The 23,401-nt window shown below is 42.4% G+C and overlaps 1 protein-coding gene across 1 annotated transcript in view; it reads left to right on the top strand.

Annotated features, from left to right (window-relative positions):
- LOC143927097 (uncharacterized) overlaps positions 1-23,109 on the top strand; it is a 377,460-nt gene extending 354,351 nt beyond the window's left edge. The window contains exon 5 of the mRNA XM_077451051.1: positions 22,960-23,109. Within this exon, the coding sequence (XP_077307177.1) occupies positions 22,960-23,109 (150 nt within the window). The remainder of the gene's footprint in view (positions 1-22,959) is intronic.
- The last annotated feature ends 292 nt before the right edge of the window (positions 23,110-23,401 follow it).

Raw genomic sequence — 23,401 nt, 5'->3', positions numbered from 1 at the left:
CTTTCTTCCTGTTTCAGCAGTGGGAGGGGAGTCTGGGCATACACTGTGTGTGCGCTGATTGGAAGAAAGGCACACACCCCTACTTCACATAGGCAGAGGAACAAAGAAACTTGCAGAGCTGTGCTGTGAATAAACAAGCTCTCTGCTTATCTATCTCTAAGTTCCCTTCCCAGCCAAAATTTCCAGCTGCTTTTATCTTCTGTGTTGGAGAACTTGTCAGAAGTTTTCATACTGATTACAGAGGAACAGAGCAGCAGAAAGACAGGGCACTTAGGGCTTTGGAGAGAGATAAACAAACACTCCAGATATATGTGCCCAGGTCAGATTTCATGAAAGGGGTTTACAACCACTTTAACCACTACCTGTCTACACATGTAATCAGTGCTTTTTGTTGGACGTCCTCTTGGTTTGGATGAGCTTAAAATCTACCTACAACATTACAATCGGACAAAATAAAGTGTGAGCAAATGTCCTAACCGCCTCCCGCTTTCCTTCCTTCTTATACTGATGTTTTTTGGTTTTCCATTGACTGCCAACCCAGATACATTTTTTGTGAAGTTGTCCTTTTTGGCCCCCTTTCCCCCTTCCCTTATCATAGTGCATTTCCAGAGTGTAAATCCTTCCCAGCAGTCCCATTTTGGAAATATTTACTATTCTGCCCAATACCACACAGTCAGGAAAGTTCAGGAAAGATAGCAAATTAATGCCCATTTATTCTTATGGATGGATCCATCCTCATAGCGAAGTTGTCTTTTAACTGGCTATGATTCAGAAAGTACTAAAGGAAGAGAAAGCAACTAACATTTTCAAAAAGAAGGTCAAACAAGACAAACTGTTATGTTTTCCTGACAGCAGCAACGCTACAATTTTTTTTTTGTAGCCATTTTCATTTTATGTTCTGTTCCTCTAAGCTGTTGCTTTTCCTAGCTGACCTATACCAGGGATTAATTCAGGCTTCTGTTTCACTAACTGTCTCAGTAAAAGTGATCTAGACTTTAGATTGAATGCTTCAACCTACTGTCCCCTGTACAATGGCCATTAGGTCACAAAACAGCAATTTGTGGCCTTTTAGACATCTAAAGTAGATGGTTAAGTGTTAGCAGGCGTCGTGGAAATATGTACATAAGTAGTGTCATATTGAGGTTACACCATTTATACACACCGTAGTTATATTGCGTATAGCTATTTTTTACTGAAGTTACCTGGATTTTAAAAAGCAACTCTCTCTTGGTACTCTTCACTTCCAACAGACCAAATTTGCCAAGGCTATCAAGTAAAAAGTAGAACGTCTATGCAAATGTTTTGGGTGGAGTGAGGAAGGGTTTGGTTGCTGTTGTTTGATCTATTTTCGAATAAGTGCAGGAACTTCCAGATGTCTGCGTGAATCATCAGTTTTCAGAGCCCCAATACCTGCAAAGTGCAACCAGAGGTGGTATTTTCATGCCCTGACCTCCCATCCCGTGCTTTATTATTGGCCAATGATGCTATGGTTGCCATGTGTGTAACAGAGTGCCCTGGTTTTTAGGACTTTTGGAGAGCTCTGGAAATCATCTTATGATTCTGGCCTGAAAATTAGGCTGAAGAGGGCCTTTCCTTGGGAGCATCATCAGAGTAGGCGTCACCACTTTCAAGTCCAAGTCTTGCCACTCCACCCCTGCTCCAACTAACCTTTGATCCTTGCAGCCCACCAGAAGAAGAGGAAATGAAAGACTCCAAATGGTGTCATCTTTTAGGCTACATCCCCGTACTTGTTATGTCCTCCCTTTGCCTGGATCTAATGGTGGAAGGCTCTTAGTATGCTATGATGCTGACACAAGAAGGGATGGGGGTACATTTATGGTTTAGGTTATCAGTGCTATAGAAAGAACGAAGAAGTTTCTTCTCATGATCTAAGTATGCACAGAAAATACCAGGATGAAAGCCTCGTCACTCAGGTTAACTAATGAGTTGTTAAAGTGTACCATCGTCCAGAATTATATGAAATATAAGTCGAAAAGCCTGGTTCCCATATCAGGCTTATCAAAAACAGAGGTGAGCTAAAGGACTATTATGGTACATGTAGAAATGTTAATAACCAATTGTTTAAACCAGAGTAAAATACAAATAAAGTTTACTCAAGTGATAAAATTATTTGACAGTATACAGACTGGTACAGGTGGTGACGTATTTCTACTAGTTTCGCTCTAAATGAGCTTCTTCAGGAAATACATATGTCTGTAAGAAAACGTAGGTGTAATAAATTAAACAGAAAAAGACAATAATCATTTAGGGTACATTGTAAAAGATGTAAAGGGGAACAAGTATATAACACAGAATGTAGCTCTTACCCCCATCGGTGTACCACCGCAGCACCTGAAGGGCCCCGGGAATGTCTCCCCCGGCGACTGGGGGGGATATTAGTAACAGACAGACCGATATCTAGGTCGAGAAATATGATGTTGAATTATATTAAATTAAGTTAAAAGATGGCTGGTTTCATCCAGATTAATAGACCAAATAGTAAGGTCAAACCGCCTGTATAACAACAGGGTTCTCATCAGTGTATAGACCAGTAGAAGGTGATATATAGTGGCCCGTGAGAAAATATATATGGACTGGATGATAAATTCATGCATTGTGGGTGTGTGGGGGAGGGGGAAAAAAAAAAAGAAAAGAAATACGTCACCACCTATACCAGTCTGTATACTGTCAAATGATTTTATCACTTGAATAAACTTTATTTGTAGTTTACTCTGGTTTAAACAATTGGTTATTAACATTTCTACATGTACGGTAATAGTCCTTTAGCTCACCTCTGTTTTCGATAAGCCTGATATGGGAACCAGGCTTTTCGACTTATATTTCATGATTTAAGTAGTAGTGTGTGAACTGCTGTTGGATAGAGTGAAATGCTGCTGAGTGGGTGAGGGAGGGTAATGATGGGTGGTAAGAAAATGCTGAGAGAGTAACATGTCACTGAATGGGGTAAAATGACAATGCGGATGGGTAAAATTTTGCAGTTAATTTGAATTAGATTTGAAGTGCTTTTGGGTGATTTATTATGCCATAGAATAATATAACATTCTACTAACTAATATTCTATCATGTTATATAATTTGCTGCAGTGATTTGAAATATTTATGCTGGATAATCTAACTCGCTCTTGTGATTTATTACATTGTGCAGTTGTAGAACAATATGTTCTTGATCAATTATATAATTTACAGGTATGGCATGATGTAATGTGCTTTTTGTGGTTTAATATAATGTGCCGTTATGGCATATGTGTTATCCCTAATGATATGGTTCAAAAGGGGCCTTAACAATAACAGTTTGGTATTTGCTGTGCACACCACGTTACCCTATCTTTGGTGCCCTGGTTCTCTTCTTCTCTTGGTAATGCCCTTGTTGACCTACCAGCCTTCTTCTAAGACCAGCAGAGAACTTCTCCTGCCTTTCACAGTCCAGACAAATAGGCAATCCAGATATTCTATTACCAGATTGTCAAAGCCCTTCTCTGGGCAAAGAGTAACCCTTCTATTATTCCTCTCCTCTCTCAACCAGCATGTCTTTTGTTTAACACAAGTTTTGTGTTCATCTAAGTCAGCCATCTGAGACCCTTGCAAGCACTGTTTCTGGGTTAGTGGAACCAGTAATCAATAGATGTAGATGATCTGAAAGATGTGCCAAAATTGTAATGGCCAAATCTCCTTGAGACTTCTCTTCTGGATCCTAAGAAGACTCAGCATGGCACATCCAATAGAAAGAATAACCCTGCTTCATTTAAATAGAAGAAGATAGAAGCATCAAAACTGGTGCATCACAGATTTAGGTGAATAAAAGACCATTTTTGTCATATATTTCTCCGCAGGATGTGGAAACCTTTCAAAAAGATTTGAACAAATGAATGGGGTGGGCAACTACATGGCATATGAGGTTCAATGTAGAAAAATGTAAAATAATGCATTTGGGTTGCAAAAATATGAATGCAATCTATACACTGGGGGGGGGGGGGGGGGGGAACCTCTGGGGGAACCTAGGATGGAAAAGGACCTGGGAGTCCTAGTAGATGATAGGCTCAGCAATGGCATGCAATGCCAAGCTTATGCTAACAAAACAAACAGAATATTGGCATGTAATAAAAAAGGGGATCAACTCCAGAGATAAAACAATAATTCTCCCGCTCTACAAGACTCTGGTCCGGCCACATCTGGAGTATGCTGTCCCGTTCTGGGCACGAGACCTCAGGAAGGATGTACTGGAAATGGAGCGAGTACAAAGAAGGGAAACTAAGCTAATAAAGGGTCTGGAGGATATTAGTTATGAGGAAAGGTTGTGAGCACTGAACTTATTCTCTCTGGAGAAGAGACGCTTGAGAGGGGATATGATTTCAATATACAAATACCGTACTGGTGACCCCCCAATAGGGATAAAACGTTTTCGCAGGGAGTTTAACAAGACTCGTGGCCACTCATTAACATTAGAAGAAAAGAGGTTTAACCTTAAACTACGTAGAGGGTTCTTTGCTGTAAGAGCGGCAAGGATGTGGAATTCCCTTCCGCGGGCGGTGGTCTCAGCGGGGGCATTGATAGTTTCAAGAAACTATTAGATAAGCACCTGAACGACCGCAACATACAGGGATATACAATGTAATATTGACATATAATCACACACATAGGTTGGACTTGATGGACTTTTTTTGTCTTTTTTCAACCTCACCTACTATGTAATTATGTATAAGCTCTAATGAGCAGGGCCCTCTGATTCCTCTTGTACCAAATTGTAATGTAACTGTAATGTCTGCCCTCATGTTGTAAATCTGTATAATATAATAATAATAATAATTATATATTTTAGGAGGCTATATGCCAGTGATGGCGAACCTTGGCACTCCAGATGTTTTGGAACTACATTTCCCATGATGCTCATGCACTCTGTGGTGTAGCGGAGCATCATGGGAAATGTAGTTCCAAAACATCTGGGGTGCCAAGGTTCGTCATCACTGCTATATGCACTCATTAAAGCATTTGATCAGTAGGAAGACAGTAAGTACAGCAATCTTCCCCTTTTTTTCTGAAACGAGAAAACCTGCATGCACTTTTATTTCTTCTGTACAGCTTACTTATTTATAACTTATATTTACTGCTTGAAAAAAAAAAAACACGATATACAGTACCACTAATAAATATACTACTAATAAATTAAAGTACAAACTGTTACTACATTATTTTACCTTCATACCAGTCCTGTAATAAAATTCTAATTAATTTGCTTAGCATCGGCCAAGCTGTGTCTTTTTTTTTTAATGAGAATAATGTATTGTCGGTTTGTGAGACATAACAAATTCCACAGAAGACAGCTAAGGTAGCTAATTGAATAATTCATGAAGGAAAGTGACATCTCTTCAGCATCCTTTTCATCCTCCTGGTGGCTGATTAGAGACAGGACTCAAGACGCAAAATAAATTGCACAACAGCTGCAAGAGGCGTCTGCTCCCTGCCTTTCCACTAATGAGTCTTTGACAACGGTACAGCTACTGCTCTTTCTTTCTAATCACTGCCTGTTTGAATATCGTTTTCAAGTGGGCGTGTTTTAGCAACTCAAGACCTAAGTTCCACCCATGAGGTGTCTATTTTTGCTCAAGCGGCATAATGACATTTATCAAAGCAGCAGTATGGGCAGGTACAATATATAGTCAGTGTATATATACAGTATCTCACAAAAGTGAGTACACCCCTCACATTTTTGTAAATATTTTATTCTATCTTTTCATGTGACAACACTGAAGAAATGATACTTTGCTACAATGTAAAGTAGTGAGTGCACAGCTTGTATAACAGTGTAAATTTGCTGTCCTCTCAGAACAACTCGACACACAGCCATTAACCGATTGCCGACCAGCCGCCGTCATTATACTGTGGCAGGTCGGCACGATCCCACGAGCCATCGTAGCTATACGTTGACTCACGGGATCAGGATAGCAGGGGCACGCACACGCCCGCTGCACTGTGGGGGTGCCGATGCTTGTGGCTGACGGTCACGATGACCGTCGGCCAATAGTGATCGCGGGCACGAGAATAGAACAGGGACGTGTATGTGTAAACACACTGTAGCGTCGACACTTTGGACAAAGTGTCTGCCATGTATAAATTTAGTTTTTACCTCAGAACAGTAAAGGGGTTCTGAGGGCTGATTGTGTAGGTTTAACTTTGACATCAGTTTGGCTGAGCTGTGTTAGAGTTCTGCCTGGTCATGTGTACAGTTAGGTGCATATGACAGGCCCAGAACCAGGCCTGGTTGGATGCTTTGGATATCAGCGTTCTCCGGAACCAATCAGTGGGTGCGTCTGGCCCCGCTGAGGAGTCTGGGGAAGGGTACTTAAGATGTTGAAGTCACGTGTTCAGGGTTCGTTCGTGAGGCCTTAGCTGCCTGTTCCTGATTCTGGACCGGGTAGCCCCGCGGGGGGTCCCGGTTATGGGAACATGCTTCGGTTGGCTGACCCCAATAGACCCACCTGGTCTTGGGTAGGGATCCATCTGTTCTCGAGTCTCGGAACCGGCTGGTCCGAGGCGCAGTAACTGAGGGAGGATTCAAGGCATTCAGGTGTGCTCTCGGCTTGGAGGGGCACCGCAGCTCGCGTAAGTGACCGGGGGAGGACTCTTCGGAGGAGGGCCAACAAGGTGCCATCCCGATAAGTGCCTGGTTGCTGGGTTGTGAAGGACACTAACGAATCCACGCTTTTCCAGTAGTGCCAAGGAGACAGAGAACGTTCCAGGTACTGAGGAAAAGGTTCCTGTTCACTTTCTGTTACGAGTTACTCAAGGTCAAAGATTTCACAAGTTCTGGATCAAAGTGCTGACTGCCACAATCTCTGGCTAGAGATTTGTTCACCTTTGAGGCGCCCACTTGCGAGTGGCTACTCTCTGGGTTGTATTAGAGACTTTCTGACAATTAGCAGTTCAAGGTGCGTGAGTTTCTTCACCCTTGCCCTCTGTTCCCATACAAGACTGTGTTTGTTGGATGTTACCCCTGCAAATAAAAACCTTTCTAAAAGGACTTTTATGGTGTCAGCGTCCAAAGTTGTTGGGTACTAAACCTGGGAACCCCTAGATGTGGAAGAACAAGCCAAGCGGAGGTAACCGGTAAGCCCAAAAGTCAAGGCCGTCCTATCAAGGGTTATGGCCACTACAACACAAATCCCTGTTCTGTTCTGTGAGGAGTGACAGATCGTGAGTTCCTAATAGCTAAGAACCACGATTTGTCATTTCCTCTAGCTCAGTCCCCTCCCCCTACAGTTAGAAACACACCTAGAGAACACAGTTAACCCCTTGATCACCCCCTAGTTTTAACCCCTTCCCTGCCAGTGACATTTTTACAGTAATCACTGCATTTTTATAGCACTGATCACTGTATAAATGTCAATGGTCCCAAAAATGTGTCAAAAGTTTGCTATGTGTCCGCCATGTCGCAGTCCCGATAAAAATCGCAGATCACCGCCATTACTAGTATAAAAAATAATAATAATAATAAAAATGCTATAAATCTATCCCCTATTTTGTAGACGCTATAAATTTTGCCCAAACCAATCAATATACGTTTATTGCGATTTTTTTTTTTACCAAAAATAAGTAGAAGAATACATATCGCCTAAACTGAGAAAAAATTAGCTTAAATGTGGTTATTTGTTATAGGAAAAAATACAAAATATGATGTTTTTTTCTAAATTGTTGCACTTTTTTTTTTATTGCACAAAAAATAAAAACCGCAGAGGTGATCAAATACCACCAAAAGAAAGCTCAGTGTCAGGAACATTCCTTAGCATTTATATCCATACAGGTAGCACAGACACCTTAATCCAGTTACCATAGTGTGTTAAGGCAGGTATATGGTTATGTTACTAACACTTAGGCCGCGTACACACGGGCGGACTGTATGGCCTACTTAGTCCGTCGAAACACATTTCAGCGGACAGTCCGCTCGTGTGTGGGCTTCAGCTGACTTTTTCAGCGTGCAGTCTGGCGTACTAAGTATTTCGGAATTTCCGTAATTCTGTCCGTCATACTTTGGTTTCAGCGGACAATCCGCTCGTGAGTAGGCTAGTTCGACGGACTAAGAATGGCGCATGCTCAGAAAGGATTTACACGGCGGAAGGTTTCATTGCTGTGTATTGGACTTCCTATTTCTAGTCCCGTCGTACGTGCTGTACACGTCATCGCGCAAGCTTTCGACGGACTGTTTGTGCATCCGTGTGTGGTCAAGTCCGTTCATTCGAAAGTATGACGGACTGTCCGTCGGATTGTATGACGGACTAAGTAGGCCATACAATCCGCCCGTGTGTACGCGGCTTTATTTGAACCAAGGAAGCCACTTAGGTATTGAAACATCTTCAGCATTAGAGAACAAGCCCAGTTCAATATGACTAACTACTACTAACCATACAAATGGTATTAAATTAAAATTCATGGGGGTCCAGTTTGTAAAATATTATTAAAGTAGAGATCCAAATCTTATGTTTGCTCTATAATGCATCGCAGCCCCCTTTTACAACACAGTCCCCCTATTATATCATTGTCCTCAGTGCCCATTTCACATCACAACCCACACTTAACATCACAACTCCCCCTTTACATCAGTGTCCACAGCCCCCCTTCACATTACACCCCCCCCCCCTTTAGTACAACAGTGTCCTCAGTTCCCCTTCACATCACAGTGCTCCCTTTACACATCACAGTGCCCCCTTTACACAGTGTCCCCGACCCCTTTACACATCACAATGTCCCTTATACACATCACAGTGCCACCTCATAATTCAGCCCCCCTGCACAGTCCTACCAGGGCAGAGGAACAAAGCAGTTGGGTGTTCTCTCTCTCTGGTCTACCGCCCAGCCACCGTTATAATCCTCACAGCGGGTGGGAGCATATCAGGACAAGGGGCAGGAGCTGCCCAACTTAAGACATTACCAAGCGGGTGATTACCGAATTACGTCCTCTGTCCCGATATGCATCTCCTCCCACCCCCGCCCTCTGTGAGGATTTCGCCACAGCTGGGTGGGAAACCAGAGAGGGAGAACACCCAGGCTGATAAGTGGCACAGCCACGGTCTGGACGGGACTGTTGCTTGGTCCAGGTTAAGTCCCGGTCCACCATTTAGTGAACCCTGAACTATACTATAATCTGGATAAATGAGAACCTTCACAGATAAAATCTCCTTTTTGTTTTCTAACCTTTACCATAAACCCCTACCAGTTCTTGAGTTTGAGAAAGACACTTCTAGTCATCAACATTTTTAGGCAAATTACACAATCTTACAACACATACCGTTATGTATGCCTTCATCTTATTTTAGGAGTAAGAGTTGCAGAGTTGAGCTGAGAGTGAGAATGAAATCAGTCTCCTGTTCTGAGAGGCATATAGACTATCAAACATTGCCCTTTTAGTCACCATCACCTTGAGTAAGTAGGTGGCTACATGGCTATTTTGTCTTCTAGAGCAGTCAAATCTACAGCTATGGAGAAAAGTTGAATGCCATGTACGTACTCCTGCTTTATGACTGCTCCAGTTGTCAGTCACCAAGCTCTGGCACATGAACACTTCCCATGATTCAGGATAGTGGAACACCAAGGGAAAAACACTTCTGCTGTAGGATAGAATACATATAGAGGTGGTTATTGGGGTTGGGGTTGGGTGGGTTTAGGTGTGTTATAATGGTAGGTTATTTGTGATATAGGAGTTATTGGGTCAAGCATATTAGCTCCTGGTATGGTGATTGATTGAATTAGGTCTTGAACAGTAAAGAAAGGTCAGGGGCAATGCCTTATAACATGGGTGCTCAACCTGTGGCCCTCCAGATGTTGCCTTTGGGGGTCATGCTTGTAACCGTCAGCCTTGCAATGCCTCATGGGACTTTCACAACAGTTGAAGGGCCACAGGTTGAACACCTATGGCGTCCCAAAAGTGATGTACATGCATATAGTAGACACATGTATTTATACACTATATTAATAAAAGTGTATTGACACCTGACTTTATCTAGCTAAAAGTATGTGGATACCTCTCCAATTAATCAATATCCAGTGAAGGGTCCCGTAACTGTTTCAGCATAGAGGTGACATTTTAGACAGCAATTGTACATTTCTAACCTTGTGACAACAGTTTGGGGAAGGTTCTTTTCTGTTCTAGCATAACTGTATCCCTGTGCACAAAGCCAGCTACTTATTGACATGGTTTGGTGTGGAGGAACTCAAGTGGCCTGCATATAGCCCTGACTTCAACCCCACTGAACACCTTTATGATGCATTAGACTAGTGATTGCGAGCCAAGTTTTCTCATCCAAGTCATAATCCAAGGCACTTTAGAAAATGGAATTAATTACACCAGTGTCTGTTCAAAAGGAACTTACTTGGCAATTGTTATAGAAACGTATACACTAAGGATCAGTTTTGGGTTGAACACAGAAGTAACCCACACAAACAGAAAACATACAAAATATTTTTTTTTTTGCCAATACCATATGTGTCCTATTAAGGTGGTATGAGTATTCCATCTCTCTGTCACCATCAGCAGGCTTCCACCGGATACTGGGAGCTACAGAAATAAACTGGGACACACTTGAAGATGCCATATTTTCCATTTGTCCTAGCAACACTGAGGAATTCACGGACAGTCATGAGAAATCAGGCCAAGGAAAGTCTTGCATCCGTCCAGAAATCCCACAGTGTTTGCTTGGTGTATTGGCTCTCAGCCCAGCAGAAACATTTGCACAGTGGAGTATTCAGAAAGTGGCACCCCCCCTTTTGACAGTGGAGTGTATGAAATCTTACTAAGCCACTGCAAATCCTACGGTGGACACCATGCCAACATGGGGCATAAAGTGACCCAAGTGACCAGTTCTGAACCTAGTCATTCTCCCCCCACCTTGGGTCTTTATGCCCCATGTTGGCATGGTGTCCACCGTAGGATTTGCAGTGGCAAGGCAGTGTAGGACTGGACAGAAGAGGGATTACTTTTACTAGCGTGAGATAGGAGGAATCTGGTGCATAGAGCATTTATGCCCAAAATTTTAATTAAATTAAAAACAAGTCTATTGAAAAGTAGTTGACATAAGAAAAGGGGGCAAGCTGAGTCTTTAAGTCCAAAAAGTCCATAAGACCATTAGTCATAAGTCAAGTATTTGTAAGCAGCAGTCATCCCAAGAGTGTGTCCAACTCTGAAAGACATGTAAAGGAAGAGAAAGGGGGGGGCGCCACCTGAGTGTAATATTAATGTATGATTTTTTTGAGCGTAGGACTAAAAACACTCATACTCACTACTGGCGGAGCCTGCAGGACGGTGGGAGCTCTCAGGGCTGAGTATTTAATGATGAGCACATTTATTATCATCTTCTTGTGAGTGTTTTTAATCCTATGCTGAACAAAATCCTATGTTAATACTACACTCAGGTGGTGCTCCCCCCTCCCCCCTCCCCTCATCCTTTCTAAATATCCCTGTTTTTAATTGCATGGTTTGCTGGAAAGGGTGTAAAGCAGTGTCCATCCAGAATTTGTAGTGTCACACCCCTTTATCACCTGATAGTGTCAAATACATGTAGAAGCTATTGGGATTTGAGCACAGGTATATCTTTTCTCTGCTATAGGTAAAGAACACAGAAGCCAGCAATAGTGCCTGACCACTTGCGTTAGGGGTAGGCGTGACACCCATGCTGTACACAGCCTGGGCTCACAGTATATAGTTGCATAGAAAAGCACTAAGATGTCATAACCTGAGTGCCAAATTTATTAACTACTTCAATACCAGACACTTACTTCCTGACCAAGTCAATTTTCAGCTTTCAGCGCTGTCGCTGTTTAAATGACAATTGTGCGGTCATGCTACACTGTACCCAAACAGAATTTTTATAATTTTGTTCCCACAAATAGAGCTTTCTTTTGGTGGTATTTGATTACCTCTGGGCTTTTTATTTTTTGCTAAAAACAAATAAAGACCTAATATTTTGAGAAAAAAACGTTTTTCTTTTGTTTCTGTTATACAATTTTGTAAATAAGTAAGTTTTCTCCTTCACTGATGGGCACTGATAGGGCAGGACTGACAGCCACTGATAAGGCGGCACCGATGAGGTGGCACTAATGAGGTGGCATTGATGGGGACTGACGGGCACTGACAGGGCAATGGTAGGCGGCACTCATATGCAGCACTGATGGGCATTAATAGGTAGCACTGATGGGCACTCATGGGTGGCACTGGTGGGCACTGATAGGCGACACTGATAGGTTGCACTGGTGGGTACATATGGGTGGCACTGATAGGCGGCACTGCTGGGCACTGATAGGCGGCACTGCTGGGTACTGATACGTGGCACTAATGGGCACTGATACGTGGCATTGATAGGCATCACTGATGGCACTGGCGGGCATTGGGGATGGGCACTGAATGGCAGCTGCCTGGGCACTGATTGGCATTTCCCTGGTGTTCTAGGGTGGCATACCTCATGGTCCAGTGTGGTGGCAATCCCTGGTGGTCCTGGCAGAATCCTGGTGTTCCTTGGTGGGTATCCAAGGGGGGGTTGTGCTGATAAACAATCAGCACAGACCCCCCCCCCCCCATCGGCAGAGCAGCTGATAGGCTCTCCTCTACTCGTGTCTGTCAGACGCAAGTCAGGAAAAGCCGATCAACGGCTCTTCCTGTTTACATCGTGATCAACCGTGATTGGACATGGCTGATCACGTGGTAAAGAGCCTCCGTCAGAGGCTATTTGCCGAGATCGGTGTAGCGGTGTATAAGATTAACACACCACACCACCGAGTGCCGTAATGCGCGTCCCCAAGGGTGCGCAAGAGCGGTCGTTCGTGAGGGCCGTCATATGGGGGCCGGCAGGCGGGAAGTGGTTAAAGGCTTTCCACTGCTCGACAATGGAGAATGGGACCAGAAACAGCATTATTTAGGTGATCACTTGGAAGACATAGTTTGGACTTGATGGACTTGTGTCTTTTTTCAACCTCACCTACTATGTAACATCTGCTTTGAGTAGGTGGTGGGAGTTGGAATTGAGCCTTGAAGGGGTTGTAAAGATAATTTTTTTTTTTTAAATAACAAACATGTTATACTTACCTCCACTGTGCAGCTCGTTTTGCACAGAGTGGCCCCGAACCTGGTCTTCTGAGGTCACTCGGCGGCTGTCTCGGCTCCTCCCTGCAAGAACTTAGCACCTTCATGCAAGCTCTCTCGCATGGTGGTTAGTTCTTGAGGGCGCACTCCCGTGATACAGCCGGCGGCTATAGCCGCCCACTGTATCACTCAGGCCCCTCCCCCAGCACGCTGCGTCATTGGATGTGATTGATAGCAGCGTGAGCGAATGGCTGCGCTGCTTTCAATCCATCCACTCTAGCCAATCAAAGGCCAGGCTGAGCGGCGAGGAGATCAGGGGGCGAGCGCATCAGGTGAACAGGCTCAGGTAAGTAAAAGGGGGGGGGGGAGATCGGGGGCAAGCGCAGCAGGTGAACGGGCTTAGGTAAGTAAAACGGGGGGGGGGGGTTGGTATTGTCGGATGTTTTTTCACCTTAATGCATAGGATGCATTAAGGTGAAAACACGCAAACCTTTACAACCCCTTTAAAGCAGAACTAAACCATCCTCTCCTTTACAGCCAAGGAAGCTGCCATCTTAGCTCCTGTTTGATCTGCAGTTGCCATGGTGCTGCACATGTGATCAGTTGCAACACCAGATGGCTTGACAGTTTGGTTGAGTCAACAAGCAACTGTGACAGTTATCATTCACAACATGCCTTGAATGTAACCGTTTTTTTGGAAACGGTGAAATCGATGGGTTTAGTTCCACTTTAAGATGTCAAATTGATGATGAAAAAAGAGAAAGAATAGAGAGAACAGGCAAAAAAAAAAAAAAAAACTATCTGTGCCCCCCCAAGGCAATGGGTTATGTTGCCTTTTCAATAAAAATCAGTCTTGCCCACTCTCCCACTGACAAGAAGATTCTAGCGTTTGACAATATATCATTTAATTTCCCTTGCTAGGCTGTCAACGTCTCTCTCTCTCTCTGTTGAAACCTTGAATGCTTCTACTGCTGTACATGGGAAAAAAAAAATATATAATAATATTCTAAAAATATCTCTCATTACGATCAAAAGGATCACCCACAGATTTTTATTGAGAAATCCTTTATCGTAGCAAGAACTATTACGTACGCCTTCCTTTCAGTTCTTTGCACCATGCCCCTTGCTGTGTTGTTTTCTGAGTTAAGATTACTGATGTCTTTGATATTCTTCCTGTTTTCAGAGATCGGTTTATAGGGTATTCAGGCAGATGGCATGTGTGCTTAACAGAAGCTGTCTTTAAATAAGACGTGTTCTCCGTTTAAAAAAAAAAAAGAAAAAAAAAAGTGCTTTAACCCAGTAGTGTATCAGAAGCCAGGCAAAGGATGTAAAGACATGTGCCTTGTAATTGTAGAAGATAAGTTGAACGATTGAGAGCGGAAAAAAAAAAAAAAACATTGGCGCAGCTGATGGTTTTGGTCATGATGAAGCATTTTAGGATTCTGCTCTCTATTTAAAAGTCTGGTTCTTCCTGATCTGTTGTATTTGCCTCTTATCTGGAAAAAAAAAAAAATAGGATATTTTGATTAGAAGGATATTTTTGATCAGAGACGTAACATCGATTGGTGGCACAATCACACTCGGAAGTTTCAGATTTTCTTGATGTTTTTACGGATTTCCAGATACCTGTATTATCCAGACATGCTGAGATCACTGCGAAAGAAGACTTGCTTTCCGTACTGAAGAGGCCCGATAGAGAAAAAAAAAAAAAAAAAAAAAGCACATACACACACACACACACACACACAGCGACACAGGCACGCACGGTCCTTGCAGCTTGGTGATTCCTGTATTGTTCTGGGGGGGTTTTTTTTGTCTTACAAGAGATTTTCCTCCGTTTGCTTATGGTTTGCGTTCCGTCCGGCCGAGCATCACGAAATGGATTGCCTCTGTATTGTTACAACAAAGGTAGGATTGTAATCTTTGTGCGGTGTGCGGTGTGTGTGTGTGTGTGTGTGTGTGTGTGTGTGTGTGCCGTTGTATTAGCAGGGTCTGTGTATTGCTGCTGCTGATGCTGCAGCAAAGGCTCTGTGACTGTTCTTAAGCTGCAAGTTGCTCTCTGGAACTGCTTGGAAAAAAATTGTGCAAATAATGATTTCTTTTTATTCGTGAAAATGAAAACAATAAAATAAAAAAATAAATTTAAAAAAATCACATTGATACAGCAACTGAACAGGATATGTCATGTGTTTGGGAAGGGTCAGTTTTAAAAGTCTTTTGCCAGTGAAAAGCTGTACTTTTAAATTAGAGGAAATGTGAGTCGTATTATGCTTGTTATTTATTTATTTTATTTTATTTTTATTTTTAATTTTTTTATTTTTTTATTATTATCTAATTGGCAAATTTTTAAATGGGATTCTTAGATGTTGTTCATGGCTCACTTTAAATTATAGGCTTCGCAATGCTTATTATCATTCCTGTTTTTTTTTTGTAAATTAAGGAATTTATTGTAGGAAACAATATTATTATTTATTTGTATTGTATTTATTGTATGAAACAATTATTGACAAAATGCTCAAGCGGCTTTTAAGGGAGCAGTAAACCTAAATTCCGGTACTTCTGATAAAACTCTTGAGAACTACGATACAAGCTAGTAGACAGACTGAGCACATATGTTAGTCAAAGTTTACAGCTCTGTGTATGGGGTTCAATGGCTTCGCCTTCGAAGGTAATGTTATAGGGAACTTGCACTGAGTATCACTGTGGTTGCCATCGGTGACCACCTTCTAAAAATACTATTTTCTTGGCTGCCATGCTATTTAAATGCTATTTAAATCTTGCTAGTACTTAAAGTGGAGTTCCAGTCCCCCAATTTCGATTTTTTTTTAAGACTCCACTCTAACTCGATCCACTCTAAGTGATAGCATGTGTGCTGTGCAGTGGAGGGGGGTGACTCTTCCCTCCAATCAGCTGTCATAGCTCTCCTCACTGATCTCTGCAGTGTGTAGTTTCATGTCTCCACTCCCTTTTTTTCTGAACTCTCAGACAAGCTTTACAATTTTGCAGTTTGAACAGATGTAGATAAGTGAACAATACAGATAAACAGGTACAACTTATGTAGGAGGATTTGTTTAATCTCTGTGTATCACCTGAGGCTGATCGCTTTACAATCACTTTCCAATTATGTATCCAATATAGGACTTGTCACGGTCAATATACAAGCTACTCATGGGCCACCAAATGGGTACTAGTCCGATTTATTCAAATCTTTACAACCACTTTAACTAGTTGCTGAGCAGGTGCTGTAAGTTCACTTTGACTTAACAAGTTAGATGCATGTTTCAGGTCAGTGTTTCAGAATACTGAATCCATACGGAACCAGACAGCTAACCTTTTTTTAGAATGAGGTCAGCAATGGAAGCTTACACGTTGTTCCTGCAGATGTTTCCTTTAAAGTGGATGTAACCCTTACATATACCCAGTGAAGTGATTGGCCTCAAGTGATACACAGAGATAAAACAAATCCTCCTACATAAATGGTAGCTTTCTCTCTGCTGTCTTCTCTTCTCTACATCTGTTCAAAGTCCAGAATTTATAACCTTTGTCTGAGCGTTAAGTTAAAAAAGGAGCTGAAGTTACACTTTGCAGAGCTCAGTGAGGAGAGTTCTAAGAGCTGATTGGAGGGAAGGGACACACCCCCCTTCATGCAGCACGTGGGAACAGAGTTGAGGCTGTCAGTCAGCTGGAGATCCCTCCCCTGTCACCTTTTTTTATCTTGCTGTCAGGAAAACTTGTCAAACGTAATTGATGCTGATAGCAGAGAATCAAAGCAACAGACATAAATGACACTAAGGCCGCGTACACACGGGCGGACTGTTCGCCCAACCTTGTCCGCTGAACAGTGTTTGGGCGGACAGTCCGCTCGTGTGTGGGCAAGTCCGCTCATGCAAATTTTGAGCGGACTGTTTGCCGAAACTGTTTGACGAACAAGGTTGGGCAAACAGTCCGCGCGTGTGTACGCGGCCTTAGTGCTCTGGATTGAGACAAGTACACATTACAGAGAGATATATTTGGTCATATTTCATGTCTGAGGTTTCCAACCACGTTAAGTGTGCTCTGAATGCAATCAGCCTTTATAGGCTGAGGGGAACTTTTATGAGACTGCCTGGGGGTGTCCTTTCATTTGATTACTGGACACAAAGGGGGTTATTTACGAAAGGCAAATCCACTTTGCACTACAAGTGCACTTGGAAATGCAGTTGCTGTAAATCTGAGGGGTAGATCTGAAATGAGGGGAAGCTCTGCTGATTTTATCATCCAATCATGTGCAAGCTAAAATGCTATTTTGTATTTTCCTTGCATGTCCCCCTCGGATCTACAGCGACTTTACTTTCAAGTGCACTTGTAGTGCAAAGTGTATTTGCCTTTAGTAAATAACCCCCAAAGTCAACTTCGTGCCTACTCCAACAGTCATAGCTTTATGTTCATGCTGCAAAATCTTCAGTTTTAATAACTACTGGACTTTACATGCAGTATACTGTACATGTTAAGTTTGTACTTTCACATAATTATTTATTACTGTCACCTTTACTATTCAGCGGAACGTCACAGGGTCTGTGTAACTCTCCCCCTCATGACCACCAATACTCAGTTCTCTAGCAATCCCCTTCCTCCCCCATAGCTGCTACCAAAATATCCAGTGTTGGCTGGTGTTGGAGCTCATTGTAAGGACTGTTCTTAGGCCTAGTGATTTTCTGCCAGGCAAGACGGGAGGGGGGTCACATGCTCCCCGATACCGGGATATTTTGTAGGCAGACACAGAGGAAGGAGCAGTGGAAGAATACTGAAGATGTCAGAATCAGGTAGTCAGAGGGGGTGACCTAAATTGTGGAAGGTGACGGTGCTTCTTTTCAAATGCTTCTTTCATTTCAAATGGAGTAGGAAATGGTTAAAACTCCTCTCAGGCATTTTTTTTTGTCATCTATGTGTAGAGGCAGGTTGAAATGTGTTGATTCTAGCAAATTAGCAGCTGGCCCAGATCGGGAGAAAGGGTTTCTGTTGTAAGCTCAGTTCCCAGGCTTTTGGTCCTAGCCAACCCACCTGTGCGTGCTATAAAAAGGACAAAGGCTAAGGTCTAGGAACCTTTGTGTCATGATCAGGCGTCAGGCTTGAAGACCAGTTGCAGGACTACCACCGACCAGCAGGATAGGTACATAGGCTCACCTGAGGTGCGAAGTCTAAGTACTAACCAGTGCTTACCAGAGCTCCTGATGGTGGAGATGGATTTAGCTGTGTGCTAGTACCAGGTCGTGGTCCTTAGACCTGGGCTCGAAACTGGGACCTCTTCAGTTTCTGGCATTGACTCATCCCACTGAACTATCTAGGATGCTGGACAGCTCTCTGACTGATCTATTGGACATTCCTATTTGATCCATTGGATAACCCTGCCTTGTGTCTTGATTGCTGTTGAACCTTGAACTCCTTGCTCCTCCCATGAACTTCCTATATAAGCCTTGTCTCAGCACTTCCTCTTGGTAGCCGATTTGGTTGGTTCTGTACCCGCTCCCGGTTGGGTGGTACTGTAACTGCTGCTCCAGCCCACTAAGGAACCAGAACTTTCAGAGGCCTCCATGCCCTGGAGAATGCCAAGATAGACCATCACCTCCAGGAGGTGTGTCTGGGCAGCCACACTACAGTAATTAGTTTATGGAAAAAGACGTTGTTCATATTGAACTGTTATGCGGCAATCTCTTTACTAAAGTTACATTAATAGTTATGAGCCTGGTCTGAAAGGGTGCATGTTGGTAATACGATGATCTATGGCCTGGTCACGAGGTAACAGAAAGTGATGAAGTTAATGAGCGCAAGGATGAGGTCCGTGCTAGGTGCATGGCGGAACCCCATTCTGTTACTGGGAGCGAGGCAACAGAGGAACGCTGGACTGGTGGAGTGTGCGTAGTCTCAGCATGTCCCCTCTAATGCAGCATACATCAAATTACAGTGTGTAGTGACACGGGACCACACTTTCAGGGCATAACGAGAAGAGAAGTGTGCACCACAATACGCAACCTTTTTGGGTCACATTTGTACTACGTTTTGTCATATTAACTCCATGGTGATGTATATTTTTATGTTATATTTGCTCCAATATTGTGTATTTGCCTTAAAAGTCCCAATGCACCGGGGGGGACCTTCTGCTCTTGTGTTCTATACCAGGGGTCTCCAAACTTTCCAAGCAAAGGGCCAGTTTACTGTCATTAAGACTTTTGGGGGGCCAGACTATGGCCATTGGGAGTAGAAAAGGTCTTGATGTCAGTAGAAAAATGCAATGACTGATTGCTGATGTAATTGGGAATTGTGCCACTTCATCGGGGTCAGTAGGGGGAATTTATGCTCCATTGTTGGTATCAGTGGATGAAATAGTGCCCCAAGGGCCAGATAAAAGCAAGCAGACGGCCGCATCCCCCCTGGACCCTGGACGGCCCCTGGACCACAGTTTGGAGATCACTGTTCTATACTATAGGGATGTTGGCAACATTTAAGGTCTTACGATGGTGGCTGTACTTAACAAATTCCAGTGGAACTCTGTACTTTATTACTGCACACAGTGAAGACTCATCTCTAAGTTGGGGAACTGCCTTAGGGCCAGTTCACACCACATGCAGTCCAGTGCGTTATTTTTCTGCATCAAAAATGTATGGAAAGTAGGCTATATGTTTTTTGTAATGGCATAGTTCACACCAGTGCTTGCAATTCAAGTGTGTTCCAGTTCCAGAAAAAAAGTAGAACATGGTGCACTGGACTGTACTGGACCACTGTAAAACGCTTCAAAAATGCACTGGAATGCACCTAAACTGCACTGGAACACACATGTCCTTATTTAAGGTTAAGAAAAAAGATAGGGAAAAAATGCACTGGGCTGCACCAAAAACGCATCAAAAATGTGTCAAAAACGCGCATGCAGAAAAGCATGTGGAACGCATCCAGATTGTGTTTCTTTAGTGTGAACTGACCTGGCCCTCAATGTTAGGAGGGGCGAGTAGACCCCACCCACAACATAGCATAGTCATAAAAGAGAGAGGGATTTTCCTTCACTTCCTGTCCTTTAGATACAACAGGAAGCGGGAGCAAATTTCTAAGTGAGGTAAGTCCCTTCTTAATCGTCACTGAAACAATGTGCCGCCATTGGCAGATTTCCTCTCTAATGGCAACTCAAGATGTTGTATTTTTTCCTCACTTTCAGTCCTGGAGATATTAGTCACCAGGACATATTTTGTATGTGAATTTCCCTAGTGGGGGCAGAAAATGACAATCCGACGGGGGTTCTAACCCATCATCACTCCATCCAAAAGTTAAAAAAAAAAGTTTTGTCTTTAGATAGAAGATTTGCAAACTCTTCACATTTTTTTTCTAATTTTCAAGTAGTATATAGTATGTGTACATTATAAAGCACCATTATAGAGCACAAAAAAATATTTTAATATTCCTTTGGCTGTTTGACATTCTTTCACCAGTAGGCAAATGTGGACAATTCTATTACACTGACTGCAAGACTAAGTGAAAGAGATTATTGCATTAAAATTTAACACAGAGCTTTGAATGATGCTGTTAAACTGTGTTAGGTACAAACTTATTATTGGAAAATTGCGCTAAAATCTATTTTTTGACTCAAAATATTTGATGCAAAAAAGGGAGATGTGTCAAATCAAATGCAAGAACCAACTTGAAAAAAAGACATCACATGTCAATGAAACAGATAGTCTAGTCATCTCAGTTCTGATATTTCAAGAGTCGTGTCTCAAGACTCAGCAAAGTTTTACCATACAATTACCGTCAATTGATTGACTTCAAGCCCAATAAAGCCAACATTTTTTTTTGCTGGGACGTATTTAAGACTTTGTCAGGGTTATATGTCCCTGTTGGGGGCGCCTGTGCAAGATACATTTTTAATTCCTCCCCTCCCCCATTCAACTATTGGCCAAATAAAAACACTTGTGGTTGTAAATCTCTGACATGAAATAGGAACAAAGCAAATCCCTCTCTAGTGTGTAATTGTCTCAGTCCAGACCACTAAATGTCATTTATGTCTGCTGCCTCATTCCCATGCTATTTGTATGAGTCACCTCTGACAAGTTGTCCTGACACCAAGAGACAAAAAGGTGACATGGAGGCAGCTTCAGCACCCGGTCTGTGATTGACAGCTTCAGCTCTGTTCCTGTGTGCTGAGTGAATGGGAGGTGTGTCGTCCCTTTCCTTCCAATCAGCTGTGTGGAAAGAGTAACTTCAGCTCCCTACCCCCTGCTTCTTGAAAGCTCAGACAAGCTGTATAAATTGTGGATTTTAAATGGATGTCATGAAGAGAGTGCTGCAGATAAACAAGTAAAACTTAAGTAAGAGTATTTGTTTCCTCTCTGTGTATCACCTGAGGCCGGTCACTTCGCTGGCTATATGTAAGGGTTTACAACCACTTTAATTATTCTGCGTGTTGACTAACAACTATATAGAAGCATGTCCAGGTATACCCAACATCCGTCTGACCAAGATCCAGTATAAATGTGCTCCCTACATCCCAGGGGGTCTTTGTGCAGTTTCACAATTTGCTAATATTTTATGTATTCCTCTGTTGTGGATATTTATCCCATCAACGTGGGCACGGATAAAATAAAATACACATTTAGTAGAATGTTGGAATTTATCCCTATCATTGTGTTGTTGACCCACCAAAACCAAACCTCACATTCCTTGTATGTTCATCACAAGTTTTGACTGGAGTTTGGCCTTCATTTATAGCCAGGGCCAGATTAATACTTCCAGCTCCTAGGCCAGTGATCTTGTGTTGCCTCTTTCCTACCCCAACTGACTGCCAAAATCAAACAACCAATCATCTTATGGGGGGGGGGGGGGAGACTTGTACAGTTCCATATCCCAAAACAACGATACAAAACATAGAAAGGATTTGACCCCGTCAATGGGGATCTTTAAAGGCTCCGTACCTGAGGCACCAGTAACACAATCAAGAATTATAAAAATGCTAATTTTATTAATCACATTCTGTAAATAAAATAATAACCAATTGTCTTGGTACAGTTAGATAAGGCATCATAAAAATAATGCTCCATTCCGTGCTAAAAGACTAATACATAGTCCATGATGAATTTCATGAATGCATTGTTCAAGCTCCAAGGTTTTTGTTTTGTATGACTATCTGGCCTTGGAAGGGCTTAATAAGATAAGATGACATAGCCACAAAAGGAAGATGTGGGATGAAAAATGTATAAACTGTACCAGAACAACAATAATGTTCTTGGCTGGATGACGCCAGCAAACAGAGTAGCAGGATGGAACATTTTATTATTATCATAAGAATTTACTACTGACAGTCAACAACATGGTATATGGCTAGCTGTGTACCTTGTAGGGGGAGCCCTGCCACCCCAGACCATGTTCATTTAGATATTTAGAGATCCGGCTCTGTTTCAAAGTAAAGGTTCCTCATAGTTCCAAGATGATCCATTGAGAAAGATCAATGGCAAATGCTGGTCTACGTAACATTTGTAACAGTTATAAATTGACGATTGACTTTGTAACATTTGACACTTTGAACTTTTTATTAGTAAGGGCCATTAAGTCAATGTTGACCCTTGATGACTACATGGACAATGTTTCCCCTGAATCTTCTAAATCCTATTTGGCTCTCTAGACTTCACATTGGTGTGTTCATACTTTTTGTGACTTCCTCGATCTACGTTTCTACTGGTTGTCTTCTTCTTCTTTTTCGCTTCAGCTTTTTTAAGCATTAAAATGTTTTTGCATATCTAAAGTGACTTGGTTCTTCTAATAATATATCTAAAAATTACAGCTTCAATTTAGTCACCTGTTCTTCCAGCGAAAAGTTGGGTTTGGTTTTTTAAAGGATTAATTTGTTTCTTTCCTGTGCAGTCCATGGTATTTGTAGAATTCTTCACCAACATTGGGGTGAGGCGGGCGGCCGGGGGCCAGCGCTGCGGGAAGCGGGCGAAAGGCATTGGTGCTTTTCCTACTATTTATCTTGCTTTTTCAGTGTCTAGACTTCACACCATTCTGAATTAGGGGAATTCAAAAATCTCTTATGGCGACCCACACTACTGAATCACATTCTTATACTAAATAATGTATATGTGCAATTCATTCCATTCATTATAATATTGGGGTCTTTGGTATTTGCTTGTTTTCCAGGTAACCTTAAATAGACTAACTACTGACAACTAATACAGGGAATCCAGGCAAGCAAATGTGCCCAACTTTTGTGTTTTGTATATAACTCTTTTTTTTTTTGTATGATATAATGAGGTATTATGATGTACCAGATGTCTGATGTCCCAGGTGGCAAAATGGGTCCCTC

Source organism: Lithobates pipiens, unplaced genomic scaffold, assembly GCF_037356315.1.
Source record: "Lithobates pipiens isolate NorthernLeopardFrog02 unplaced genomic scaffold, aLitPip1_a1.2 Scaffold_23, whole genome shotgun sequence".
Classification (NCBI taxonomy): domain Eukaryota; kingdom Metazoa; phylum Chordata; class Amphibia; order Anura; family Ranidae; genus Lithobates; species Lithobates pipiens.
The sequence above is the reverse complement of the archived record's forward strand: the minus strand, read 5'-3'. Positions and strand labels throughout refer to the sequence as shown.